This window comes from Anguilla rostrata, chromosome 15 (assembly GCF_018555375.3).
Source record: "Anguilla rostrata isolate EN2019 chromosome 15, ASM1855537v3, whole genome shotgun sequence".
In the NCBI taxonomy this organism is placed as follows: domain Eukaryota; kingdom Metazoa; phylum Chordata; class Actinopteri; order Anguilliformes; family Anguillidae; genus Anguilla; species Anguilla rostrata.
In genome coordinates this window covers 30,323,685-30,338,368 of record NC_057947.1, presented here as the reverse complement: position 1 = coordinate 30,338,368, position 14,684 = coordinate 30,323,685, and the positions used below count along the sequence as shown (strand labels likewise).

Sequence of the window (14,684 nt, the reverse complement as noted above, 5' to 3'; positions counted from 1 at the left end):
AGTTTCTAAGCATGTAAACCGGATAGTGACGTAATGGGGCGCTCACCTTTGAGGGAGTCACTCAGGTAGATCTTATATCTCAGAGAGTTGCAGAGCTGGATTCCGACAAACTTGCGGTACCAAGTCCTCTTCACATACTGTTTGCCACGGCATTCAGAGTACTCATCTGCGTTGAAGGAGAACGGCGTCCAAATGGCGGCCCTTCCTGTGGGAAACATCATTCGGTAACATAACGGTGTGGACAATCCTATAATCAGACATATTTTGCTGTTTTCTAGTAAAACAAAAGGTCAAGGTAAAATAAACATCATTGCCATATCAGAAAAACAGATGGAGTTGTGGCAGTGCAGCTTGAAAAAAAATAACAAACACAGTCACACAATACTAAGCACACCATCGCAAAATAAATTATCATCAATTGATTTAGTACAAGAATAATCAAAAAAAAAAAAAAGAATGAAGATGATTTCCCATTCGAGTGAAGGAATTAAATTTTTTAGAATTTTTGCATTTCTTTCACTTTTTGGATGTAAGGCTGTAGACTTATGTATTTTCATATTTTTTTACCCGAAACACATTTTTAATCAAAAATATCTAAAAATACATTGTAACTAATTTATTTATCTGTAGTAGTAGAATAAACATGATTTTGCATCTATTGATGTAAATAAACGGACAATCTAAAATTTTTGCATTTTTTTGTTTTTTGCATTTTGTACATAAGGCTATAGGTTTATGTATTTTTATATTTTTCACCCGAAACACATTTTTAATAAAAAATGTCTAAAATTACATTTTAAGTAATTTATTTCCCTGTAGTAGTATAATAAACATGATCTCCCATCTATTGATGCAAAGAAACGGACAATCTAGAATTTTTGCATTTTTTTCACTTTTTGGGCATAAGGCTATAGGCTTATGTATTTTTATATTTTTTTACCAGAAACACATTTTTAATCATAAATGTTTAAAAATCCATTTTAAGTCATTTATTTCACTGCAGTTATTGAATAAACACGATTTTGCATCTATTGATGCAAGGAAATGGACAATTTAGAATTTTAGCATTTTTTTTGCATTTTGGGCATAAGGCTATAGGCTTATGTATTTTTATATTTTTTTTACCAGAAACAAATTTTTAATCATAAATGTTTAAAAATCAATTTTAAGTCATTTATTTCACTGCAGTTAATAAACACTTGTCTTGATGCAGAATGACATTTGAATTTTAGCATTTTTTCTCATTTTGGGCATAGCATAGCTTGTATTTAATTTTACCGAACCATTTTACATAATGTTTAAAACTTAAGTCATTTTTACTGCAGTTTTGATAAATTTTGCACTTTGTGCAGAGCATTAGAATTTTGCTTTTATATTGCATAAGCTATAGCTTATGATTTTTATATTTTTTTACCAGAAACAATTTTAATCATAAATGTTTAAAAATCATTTTAAGTCTTATTTCACTGCAGTTTGATAACAATTTGCATCTATTGATGCAAGAAAGACATTGAATTACATTTTTAGATTTGCATAAGCTATAGGCTTATTATTTATATTTTCCAGAAACACATGTACAAAATGTTAAATCATTTAAGTCTATTTCTGCATTATTGAATAACACGATTTGCTTTGATGCAAATGGCATTAGAATTTGCTTTTTGATTGCATAGGCTTAGCTAGTATTTTTATATTTTTTTTACCAGAAACAAATTTTTAATCATAAATGTTTAAAAATCAATTTTAAGTCATTTATTTCACTGCAGTTATTGAATAAACACGATATTGCATCTATTGATGCAAGGAAATGGACAATTTAGAATTTTAGCATTTTTTTTGCATTTTGGGCATAAGGCTATAGGCTTATGAATTTTATTTTTTACCAGAAACAATTTTTAATCATAATGTTAAAATCATTTTAAGTCATTTATTTCACTGCAGTTGTGATAAACACGATTTGCTCTATTGATGCAAGAAATGGACAATTAGAATTTGCATTTTTCATTTTTGGCATAAGGCTATAGGCTTATGTATTTTTATATTTTTTACCAGAAACAAATTTTAATCATAAATGTTTAAAATCAATTTTAATCTTTATTTCACTGCAGTATTGAATAACAGATTTTGCATCTATTGATGCAAGAAAGGACAATTTAGAATTTTAGCATTTTTTTGATTTTGGGCATAAGGCTATAGGCTTATGTATTTTTATATTTTTTTACCAGAAACACATTTTTAATCATAAATGTTTAAAATCCATTTTAAGTATTTATTTCACTGCAGTTATTGAATAAACCATTTGCATCTATTGATGCAGGAAATGGACAATTTAGAATTTAGCATTTTTTTGCATTTTGGGCATAAGGCTATAGCTTATGTATTTTTATATTTTTTACCAGAAACACATTTTTAATCATAAATGTTTAAAAATCATTTTAAGTCATTTATTTCACTGCAGTTTTGAATAAACACGATTTTGCCATCTATTGATGCAGGAAATGGACAATTTAGAATTTTAGCATTTTTTTCATTTTGGGCATAAGGCTATAGGCTTATGTATTTTTATATTTTTTACCAGAAACACATTTTAATCATAAATGTTTAAAAATCCATTTAAAGTCATTTATTTCACTGCAGTTATTGAATAAACACGATTTTGCATCTATTGATGCAAAGAAACGGACAATTTAGAATTTTGCATTCTTTTTAGTATTTTGACATAAGGCTATAGGCTTATGTATTTTTATATTTTTTTACCAGAAACACATTTTAAAACATAAATGTTTAAAAATCCATTTAAAGTCATTTATTTCACTGCAGTTATTGAATAAACACGATTTTGCATCTATTGATGCAAGGAAATGGACAATTTAGAATTTTAGCATTTTTTTTGCATTTTGGGCATAAGGCTATAGGCTTATGTATTTTTATATTTTTTTACCAGAAACACATTTTAAAACATAAATGTTTAAAAATCCATTTTAAGTCATTTATTTCACTGCAGTTGTTGAATAAACACGATTTTGCATCTATTGATGCAAGGAAATGGACAATTTAGAATTTTAGCATTTTTTTCACTTTTTGGGCATAAGGCTATAGGCTTATGTATTTTTATATTTTTTACCAGAAACACATTTTTAATCATAAATGTTTAAAAATCTATTTTAAGTCATTTATTTCACTGCAGTTATTGAATAAACACGATTTTGCATCTATTGATGCAAGGAAATGGACAATTTAGAATTTTAGCATTTTTTTTGCATTTTGGGCATAAGGCTATAGGCTTATGTATTTTTATATTTTTTACCAGAAACACATTTTTAATCATAAATGTTTAAAAATCCATTTTAAGTCATTTATTTCACTGCAGTTGTTGAATAAACACGATTTTGCATCTATTGATGCAAGGAAATGGACAATTTAGAATTTTAGCATTTTTTTTGCATTTTGGGCATAAGGCTATATGTATTTTTATATTTTTTACCAGGAACACATTTTTAATCATAAATGTCTAAAAGTACAATTTAATTAATTTACTTCGCTGTAGTAGTAGAATAAATATTATTACCCAATCATTGCTTCAAAGAAACGGACAATTTAGAATTTTTGCATTTTTGTCACTTTTTGGACATATGGCTATTGGGCTCATTTATTTTGATGTTTCTCCACTGAAACATACTTTTCATAAAAATGTGCAAAAATTCATTTTTTTATTTTATTTCACTGATTTATGTGAAATAATACAGCATGGAGAGTGTTGTGGATTTGCAACAGAAAACTAAAAGGGCGAACTGCTCTGCTCGCTCTGAATCCTTAAGTAAATATTGGGCCTGGCAGTGTGACAGACGCAGCAGTGAGCTCATGGAACAGGGAAAGGTAGCCTGCGGAGTGTCTGCACACTGTCCGTTACTCTGTCACTTTGGCTCAGAGGTGTGGAATAGGACAGGGCTCAGTGGGGGAGGAGCAGACAGGTGGGCTTACCTGCGGTATATTCACTCACGCGTGGGTCCGCTGCAGGAGACAGGACGGGGGGGAAAGGGAACATTACAAAAGTGTGAGACCCTAAGCAGTTGGCATAATCATTATTTTGAAATACATTCATTAGATAAATAATTTTATTATCATCTTCAGCGGCGAAACTCCTTGCATACAAAGCTAAAAAAACAAGAGACATACATTCAAAAAAAACAAAATATATATCAAATAAGGATTTGGTGCTGTCACCAGAAAGTGCACACATAAGCACACATACACATGCACACACACACACACACGAACACAAACACACACTGTACATGCACGCACAAAAACACAAACATACACACACACACACACATGCACACATGCACGTACACAAACACAAACACACACACGGACACACACAAACACAAACATACACAAGCAACACACACATAACACATCTAACACTCACAATGTGTGAACAAATGACCAGTTGTAATATTACTGGCAACTGGAATGGAAATACTGCTTGGGTGAAGCTGGAATGTGAGACATGTGCATGAGTCTCAAAATAAACTTTCAGACTCTGAATGACAGATAATTTACAGTAATTCAGTGAATCATACCCTTGGGTTTGGCTGAGGTTGTTTTGGTTGACCACTGCACGTGCCATAACATTTCAGGTTGAAAAACCAAACCGAATAATTGGCAGCATTTATTCAATTTAAATTTTCACTTTTGCCAGAAAGCCACAGCTGGTGGTTTTTGACCTGTGTAATCCATGCCTTTTAGCCTACTGATTGAACTAGCACTGAAAATAGTGGCAGATCTTGTTCACTTGCTTTTTGCTTCCAAGTACAGAACAAGTTAAGGAATATTGAGAGGCACAGCTAGGTATTTGCTAAACGTAATTATGTACAAACAGTTTTGTTCACAAAAAGTAATAATGTATGTTAAAAGTTGTTTGCTAAAAGTAATTACGTAAACAGAGAAAGCCACTATCTATTACATTGCGAGCTGCTGTCAGTGACTGTCTTATTTATTTTTCCTTTTTATTTATTTATCCTATAATCACTGAGTTTTACAGTGAGCTCCCAATCTGTTTAGGTGTCAAGATCCTGAGATTTGTTGTGGAAATGCAATAAGCTTCACCAGAATGACATGAATGGTATGTGGACAATTTCAGCAATGTTAATAATCCACAGTTTATAAACATAACTAGTTGTATGATAGTTTTGACTGCTGCTTAATGAATAGCCAGGGAAATACAGCTCATCTTATATTCTTATAAATAAACTGCTTTTGGATTATGTAACTGAGTACAGATTCCAGGTACGCGACTGGAAAGTGTAATGTGCTGCTTGGTATTTTTTCTCCTCCAAAAAGAGATTCAGATGTGAAATACGTGTTCAGTTCACAAAGACCTTCTTTTTTCTTGTCAATCTTTCGTGCATTTTGGAATCTGTGGCTGTTCAAACACTTGCTCATACTAGTTCATGTTTTGAGAGTGAATAGATGAATGCGACAAGGAAGAGTTTGCAGGTTTGCAGTGTTTTTTTAACTGTGAAAAGCATGAGGCTAGTAACATTTTTATTACAGTCACAGGGTACAAGGGTGACAGGGTCACCGACTGAGTATGGCAAAAACAGACATGGCCAAAAGAAAGAGGCCTGCGTGCCTTCACCATTCAGTCATTTTTTCACCTGCTTCTCTGACGTCACACGGTGTGTTTTACGTGTGCGATGTGTCCGTAAACAGCCCGAGGAAGAGTGGCCAGTGCGCAATCAGTAGCGAGGAAATTGGCAGCGATCGAACGAAGAAACGTACCGGACTCCGTGTCGAACACCACCGGGTCCGTGGACGGGCCCTCCCCAAGCTCATTGAGAGGCTTCACTCGGAACTCGTAACTGTGGGAAATGAATAATAAACGATTAAAATGCAAAGGCTGTGAAGTATTTTAATCCCTACTAGTATTTTGAAGCCCTCTCTCTCAGACCCAAAAACCAACATGCTCTCTTTCGGTTGGTGCCATCATTAAGTAATATGCATTTCTCACTTCTGTATTGCACTGTTGTTAATATATGCAGCAAACCATCAGCTAATACTGAACAATGTCAATTAAGTTCAGTTGTATAGGTAGACATGTTGATTAATATTGAAACATTACCTAATACTCTAAACACCATGATTTTTTTCCTTCTTATTAACAAGGTTGGAAAGATGTGTTGTGATTGGATATTTGTGGAAAAGAGAAATTCATTTTCAGTCTTGTCACTAATGCCGCTGAAAGACCAATACACTCTGTCATTAAAGATTTCAATCTCAGTTTGTTATTGTATTTAATGCTATATGCTATTTTCACAGGGAGAAACTCTTATTTGGACACCAAACCAAGGTTACATTCAAGCATAAAAAGTCAGACAGAGACACATGGCTTTCTCATTGGCCAGTTGTGAAGGTATGAGGGGAAAATAAGGGATTGCATTTTCCGTGTCCACGTCTAGCGCTCGATAATTCTATCCTCCAGACAAACCTTGCGGGTATAATGTGAGAAACTTGCCTAATGAGTCTTCCATGTGATCAGAGATTATGATGACCAATGAGACAAATTTCAAAGCTTTTAAATAGACCATTCTTGATAGGAAAGTTGCGAATGAAATTAGAGAATTAAAGTACACAAAACACAGTAAAATGGTCAGCATTAAACATTTGTTGAGTACATTTTACTGTGATGGAGAACAGTTTGCTCTGAGTACATATGATCCATACTGGACTCATTTAATCTCTGATAGATCTGAATTGACACTGAAAACTTTTACTGTGTACTGTTTGATTGTTTGTCTGTTCACCAGTTCGATGTTTACCTGTGCCACTTCCTGTTCAGGAACAGACAAGGTTATTTGAGTCTCTGGGATATTCTATTCTGATGGTCTCTGCTGTCAGGTTTGAGGTTCTGCAGTGATGTGTGTGTAGGCACCTGCTGTCAGGTTCAAAGTTCTGCACAGTGGTGTGTGTGTGTGTGGGTACCTGCTGTTAGGTTTAAGGTTCAGCACAGTGATGTCTGTATGTGTGTGTGTGTGTGGGTACCTGCTGTTATGTTTAAGGTTCTACACAATGATGTGTGTGTGTGTGGGTACCTGCTGTTAGGTTTAAGGTTCTGCACAATGATGTGTGTGTGTGTGTGTGGGTACCTGCTGCTAGGGTTAAGGTTCTCTAAAGCAGCATGCGTCTGGTCCGTGTTCAGGGTTGAGGTTTTCTCGCCATTTGGACCTATATTTTTAGCTGTGACCTCATAGTCTGCCAAAGAGTAAAAAAGTTTTTTTAAAAGATATTTTTCACACACCTCATGTTTTTATGAGCTGGATTTTGATAAAGTGACATCACAATGGAACGCCTTTCTTTTACATACAAACTAACAGTTTTAAATGTATTTGTTTTACATTTACATTTACTGTTGATACAATAGGAAATGAGAGTTCTGATCTTTTTAACAGTCACAATGAAAATATATCTGATAAGAAAAGACATTTTTTTTTTGTCAGGAATGGAATCAGAAGTGGTTAGAGGTGGTGATGTCCTTTAGCCAATACCATTAGCTGTGGGCATTAGCCACCCACCTGTTGTCTCATTGTCACTCTCATCCCAGTCCAGAATAATGAAGGAGGGGCATCCTTCTACGGTCACCACTGTCAGGTTGGAGGGGGGGAACCTGGGAGGGGCCGTCACATTCAGGTCTCCGCCCTCTTCCGTTGGGAAGTGTTTGAGGGAGTCAGTGATGGAGCAAGGCTCATCCGGCTTCTTATCAATCTTATAGACCACATGAGGGGCTGAGAGAGAGAGATAGAGACAGACAGAGAGAGAGAGGGGGAGAGAGAGAGAGAGAGAGAGAGAGACAGACAGACAGAGAGAGAGGGGAAGAGAGAGAGAGAGAGAGAGAGAGAGAGAGAGAGAGAGAGAGAGAGATGATGGTGCTTAATGGTCCCCAGTCTGACTGCAGTGGAAGGCTGTTATTTTTATATCAAACCAGCGCTGTTATTTCCCCCCAGACCACGATCTCACGGACCCCCCCCCCCCCCCCCACATGGAAGCCAGAATGTAATTCGAACCCTGGAGAGAGGCCAGGTAACAGGTGAGATCAGAAAGGGCTGACAAGGGTTTAAATCCTTGGCAGTCCATGGTATTGGTGGGGTAGCTATAGCACTGTTGAATTAAAATTCACATTTAAATGGGTTTGACACAAAAACCCATTTAAAACAGTTAAGACGAGGATGCAATACACAGAGGACCCCGTTCTAATCCTGCTGGTCTTGGAAGGAGCTTCTTTACCGGTGAAGCGCTTCTTTCCCATGGCATCTACATCAGAGGAAGGGACCGAGCTGAACACAGACGTGTTATCCCAGAGGTTATCCCGGCTGTCTGCAACACAGAGAGAATTCAGTCAAATCTCAATTTGGTTTAATCGGGGGGCCAAGAATTGGAAATAGCAAGGTACAAATAACACGTGTGGAAATCTAACGGGCACACGGGTGGACTGGACACCACAAATTTCTGTGTCACGTAGTTGTTTCTTAAACAAGGCATGGCATTCAAGCAGGGGTGTCAAACAATTCACTGTGATGTGCTTCTGGAGAACAGCATGGTACAGTTTGATTTAACTTGAATTTGGGCTGTTCTACCAATAAGAGTAGCCACAGTCTCCATCCTCCTCTTGAGTGGATGGGACAATTCTACCTTTCAAGGTGCGAGTGGCTGTTCCACCATTGTGACTGGGGGTGGATATCATGCAGTTTAGAGCGGGCATGGCTGTTATACCATTCAGAGTAGGCATCGAGGTTTGATCGTCCAGAGTGGGCGTGGTTGTTTGACGTTTTGGAGTGGGCGTGGTTGTTCGAGCTTTCGGAGTTGGAGTGGTTTTTCGAGCTTTCAGAGTGGGCTTGGTTGTTTGAACTTTCGGAGAGGTCGTGGTTGTTCGACCTTTCGGAGTTGGAATGGTTTTTCGAGCTTTCAGAGTGGGCTTGGTTTTTCGAACTTTCAGAGTGGGCGTGGTTGTTTGACGTTTTGGAGTGGGCGTGGTTGTTCGACCTTTCGGAGTTGGAGCGGTTTTTCGAGCTTTCAGAGTGGGCTTAGTTGTTTGAACTTTCAGAGTGGGCGTGGTTGTTTGAACTTTCAGAGTGGGCTTAGTTGTTTGAACTTTCAGAGTGGGCTTAGTTGTTTGAACTTTCAGAGTCGGCGTGGTTGTTTGACTTTTCACAGTGGGCGAGGTTGTTTGACCGTTCAGAGTAGGTGTGACTGTTTGACTGTCCGGAGTGGACGTGGCTGTTTCGCTGTCAGGAGAGGGTGTGGCTGTTTCGCTGTCAGGAGTGGGTGTGGCTGTTTGATCTTTAAGAGTGGGTGTGGCTGTTTGATCTTTAAGAGTGGGTGTGGCTGTTTGATCTTTAAGAGTGGGTGTGGCTGTTTGATCTTTAAGAGTTTGGGAGGCTTTTTGACTCTTCAGAGTGGGTGAGGCTGTTGTCAGCTGGGGCTCCTGTTTGATGGGTGCGACTGTCACATGAAGAAGGCGGGGCTTGGGGGTGGAAGCCCTGTTCATCTCTTTAGTCACTTCGTCAGGCAAAAATTGCGGTTTGGTGACATTGCCCACATCTAGAAAAAAAAAAAAAATAGTTCACTGTGGCAGAACCCAAAACCAGTCAGCCACTAGTCGTGTAAAGCAGGTCCTGAATTTACCGGTAACTGCACATTTAACTCATAGATAAACACATATGTAATGCATAAATCCATTATTATCTGATAATCAAATAGTATAGAAAATAATTTTTCTGTGTAAAAAATAGTTTGTAGAAAATAAGTTGCAGCATCTGTGAAGACAGTAACCGATGCAATTTGTCATAGTCTGCATAAATGACCTTAAACACGGAATCCTAAAATATTCATTGTGGTAAACAGCAGCCATGGTCATTCCTGAAAGGAAATCTGCATTATTATTCCAGATGCAATGAACATGTGCAAGTCTTTCAGACCTTGGCACAAGATGGGATATCACGCAGCCAAATGTCTGACAGCAGCTACATTAAAGATACTGGATTGCCAACAAGACTGAGAAACTACCTCACCTATTTTAAATCAGCCTTGGATTGTGGCTTTAAAAAAAAGTTCAAATTTTAAATGCTTATACAAGCACTCGCTTAACGAACCATTCCTTTTTGACCTATTACATTTCATTTTCAAATACTTTGATGTGTACTGCATGGGGTGTCTGTCCATCTGACTTGTGTAATATCTGCACAGACACTATGTACAGTCTTCTAGAGCATGGGGTAACCAAGGCCCCCACCCAGGCTGAAAGGCATCCAAGAGACCCCCTTCAGGTAATATTAAAAAGGGTAATGGCAATAAGTTAAAAAGGGTAATATTTGCAAAAGTTTTATGTTTTGAAATACTTCCCCAAATCTATATCATTGCATATCAAGTCTGGCCAAGGACCCCGGGGCTCTGTGGATCCCCGGTTGGAAGCTCATGCTCTGTAGTGATATCCTAGTGCACATTTTACAAGTGCCCAGTTACAGTTTCTCTCACCTTTATCAGTATGTTTTCCTTTCATGTCGACGTTCCTGATCGGACTGGGGAGGGGTTCAGAAGGAGATCCTGGGAGATTAAAAAACAAATATGGACTTAGTTACACTGGTTCCGTGGCATCGATTCCAAAGACACCGGTCCCCTAACACACAGAGATCCCTTTCATTTCCTCTGCATTGAAACACAATGGGGCACTTTTATAAAGGCGTTAGACTGCAGAATATGCACAGCTGTGTGTGAACAGGTGTAGGGGAGCAGGTGTGTGGGAGAAACAGACATGGGGCATAGAGGTGCTGGCAAAACTGGAACAACATCAAAACTTGGAGGGATCTTTTTTTTTTAACTGGCTAAAAGTTGAAAGTAAGAATTTCAGTTATGGCCATGATTTTTATGAAGGAGTCAGTCTAATCCAGGAAATACTCAGACTAAACATAAAAGCTGATAGTAGTGTATGCTGAGTAAAAATCAGTAAAAATAGAGTAAAGCTGTGCCTCTCTGATCTCCCGTATAAATACAGTAAAACATTAATTTAGCTCGAGCTAAAATCATGTTTTGACTGTAAATGGCACTAAAATGGTCAACACAGTTTTCTTAAAGTATTCTCTGCTCTAGTGTAGTGACTGTAACTGCTATTTTGTGATTCCTGCAGAGTACAGTTAGGTCTTTAATAAAATAACTTGGGGAAATCTGTGGAAAAAAAGAGAGAAACACAGAGTGAAAGTCCACAGAGTTTAGCGAGAAAAAAACAAGTGTAAAGTATGTTCCCAATTAGTGGCGTCAACAGCCCATATTCTTAACAATCAAGGTATTGTTCCAGTTCCAAAAACATAAACACACGGGCCTGCAGATGAAACTCTGTGTGTGCCATATTGTTCCCAACATGGACATGATCCCTCAGCTCGATCAAAGAGGCCAGGGCTCCACGTCTGCCAACGTGGAACAGTTAGTTCACAAGCCTGTTTCTCGCCATCTCTTCATGAACAATGAAGGACTCCCACGAGGCCAATAAAGGGATGATGAGCAAAAGGGCAATCGCACGAAAATATTTCGTTAGGAAGGTAAGTCCTGTTTTTCCCCCCTTTCAATTGAATTTTTCTTTTTAAAAGCTCATTTTAGCCCCTTTTTTTGGGGGGGGGGGGGGGGGGCAGGCAGCCTGTCAACAAGAAGGAGGACTCTCGTATTACATAGCACAGGCTCTGTGAGGGGCCGTGGGCTGACTGGGGCTGGATTAAAGCCTGTGGGTAAAGGGAACCACCTGCACAGAGGTCCAACACAAACATTCCCATCTCTGGAAATAGCGTGTGGTCAGTCTGGTGTTCTCATCCCGGAGCATGAGGTCACTTCTGTCGAGCTGAGCCCTCAGGTCCAACACATACATTCTATTGTAATGGTATACTTAAGCTGTTTTTCTGTCTTGCAGGGCAACCAGATAACCCCCCCCCCCACCCACCCCCCGTACAGAGACTCAAATCCAGGGCCCTAAACCAGAGGTAATGTTAACTGCTTCACCATCGCCATCCTTAGTTTACCTCATAGAGAGATGTCGGCTGTTTATCCACGGTTGGTCATCCCACATTAAAATGTATTATTATCACTAATAATAATCAGTGACACTGAAATAGGGATGTTACCATAGCACTTATTTTTCTATTTACAGCCCCCCTTCTTCTACTGCCCCCCTCCAAATTTTCCTATGCTGACTACGCCCCTCAATGATACCCCATGCCTGCGTCAAAGCGCTAACTACAGAGAGGATTTCAGTGAGGTCAAATACAGGGCAGTACCGAAAGCTCAAATTCTGCTAAATCGCTGAGATATCAGTTGGAATTAAAACTAGCAGCAAAACCCCAGATGCAGGATAAGGACACGTTTGTTCAAAGAGAGGCACAAAGTTCCAAGAGAGTAATGTTTTCTTTCAAGTGTCCATTTTGGCTGTTATCGTAGGACATATGTCTGCCAAATCAGATAAATATTAGTGCTGTCTTACGCCTGGGCTGCGTTGAACAGAGTAATGAACTTGCCTACTGCATATAAGACAGTTTACATTTTTGTATAAATATGACATAAAATAAAATGCATAGCAGGGCATGCCATTCAGTGTAAACATTACGCTGTTAATCTGACAAACCATGCAAACACAAAGAGTGTGGATGACACACACTGAGCAAACATTTGCGCACAGATGGTAAAAGTGGGTTTTACAGTTCATGCTTGATGTGCAGAATGAGACTTCACAGTCACAGTTACAACCAAAAGCGCTCACAATCATGATTAAAAGCCTTTACAATCACAACCAAACGTCTGCACAATCACAACCAAAAGCCCTCACAATCACAACCAAAAGCTCTCACAATCACAACCAAACGACCTCATAATCACAACCAAACAACCTCACAATCTCAACCAAAAGCCCTCACAATCACAACCAAACGTCTGCACAATCACAACCAAAAGCCCTCACAATCACAACCAAAAGCCCCACATCAACCAACGACCAATCACAACCAAACAACCTCACAATTCACCAAAAGCCTCCATCACACAACACTCACATATTACATACATACAGGCATTTGGCAGACGCTCTTATCCAGAGCGACGTACAACAAAGTGTATAACCATAACCAGGAACAAGTATGACGAAAACCCTAGAGAGAAGTACCGGTCCAAGTACAGGGAACAACCGCATAGTTCAACTTGGACCCTGATGGTTAAACTGATTAACACTAACAATGAGAACGGCAACAACGCAATCTATGGAAAAATAAAAATAAATAAAAATACAATTAGTTGTTAAGACAGGCACATCAACTAAGTCACCTATGAAACAGCTGCCTAGTTACAACCCTAAGTTTAGTCATTTACAGGGGGGAAGGGAGGGATGGGGAGAGGTGCAGCCTGAAGAGGTGGGTCTTCAGTCGTCGTTTGAAATGGGTCACAGTCTCAGCTGTTCTGACCTCCACAGGGAGGTCATTCCACCATCGTGGGGCCAGAACAGACAGGAGACGTGTTCTGGAAGTGCAGGTGCGAAGAGGGGGAGGTGCTAGGCGTCCTGAGGTAGCAGAACGGAGGGATCTGGCTGGCATGTAGGGTTTGAATATCTTGTGAAGGTATGCTGGGGCTGATCCCTTGACTGCCTGGTATGCTAGGACCAATGTTTTGAATTTGATGCGAGCTATAACAGGCAGCCAGTGGAGGGTAGTGAGCAGGGGAGTTACTCACAATCACAACCAAAAGCCCTCACAATCACAACCAAAAGCCCTCACAATCACAACCAAACGACCTCACAATCACAACCAAACGACCTCACAATCACAACCAAAAGCCCTCACAATCACAACCAAAAGCCCTCACAATCACAACCAAAAGCCATCACAATCACAACCAAACGACCTCACAATCACAACCAAACAACCTCACAATCACAACCAAACAACCTCACAATCACAACCAAAAGCCCTCACAATCACAACCAAATGACCTCACAATCACAACCAAACATCTGCACAATCACAACCAAACGACCTCACAATTACAACCAAACGACCTCACAATCACAACCAAACAACCTCACAATCACAACCAAATGTCTGCACAATCACAACCAAACAACCTCACAATCACAACCAAACGCCTGCACGATGACAGCCAAAAGACCTCAATCACAACCAAACGTCTACACGATGACAGCCAAAAGACCTCACAATCACAACCAAATGCCCTCACAGTGCGCAGGAATCATTCCCTGAGTTGGTGTGTGATGAGACTCTTTCACAGCGGCCAACTGAAACCCTCCCATTCCTTGAAATCCTCCCACCCCTGGGTATCTCTAGAGCCAATTGCATGTCATCCTGCAGGGATTTTGGCAACCGCTGGTACTGGCACGGTCTGGATACGATACCTCGTCTGTGGGGCCCATCCATGCACTAGAACAGTGCCTTAACAGATACCAGACCATAGAGCCCATCTACGCACTAAAACAGTGCCTTAACAGATAGCAGACCGTGGGGCCCATACACATACTAGAACAGTGCTTTAGTATATACTAGTCTGTAAGGCCTATTCATCTACTAGAATTATGCCTGAACTGGACGAGCCCCCCAATAGCCCCACTGCTTTCATTTTTAACAAGACAGCTTTTTGATCTATTA

General features: G+C 39.1%; 1 protein-coding gene across 5 annotated transcripts in view; it reads right to left on the bottom strand.

Annotated features, from left to right (window-relative positions):
• LOC135240702 (target of Nesh-SH3-like) overlaps nucleotides 1–14,684 on the bottom strand; it is a 40,277-nt gene that overhangs the window by 2,615 nt on the left and 22,978 nt on the right. For all 5 annotated transcript variants that reach the window (XM_064310556.1, XM_064310557.1, XM_064310558.1 and 2 more), the window contains 8 exons: nucleotides 10,534–10,602; nucleotides 8,773–9,600; nucleotides 8,287–8,376; nucleotides 7,578–7,787; nucleotides 7,152–7,257; nucleotides 5,788–5,867; nucleotides 3,982–4,011; nucleotides 47–205 (listed from right to left, as the gene is read on the bottom strand). In XM_064310556.1, the coding sequence (XP_064166626.1) occupies nucleotides 47–205; nucleotides 3,982–4,011; nucleotides 5,788–5,867; nucleotides 7,152–7,257; nucleotides 7,578–7,787; nucleotides 8,287–8,376; nucleotides 8,773–9,600; nucleotides 10,534–10,602 (1,572 nt within the window). The remainder of the gene's footprint in view (nucleotides 1–46; nucleotides 206–3,981; nucleotides 4,012–5,787; nucleotides 5,868–7,151; nucleotides 7,258–7,577; nucleotides 7,788–8,286; nucleotides 8,377–8,772; nucleotides 9,601–10,533; nucleotides 10,603–14,684) is intronic.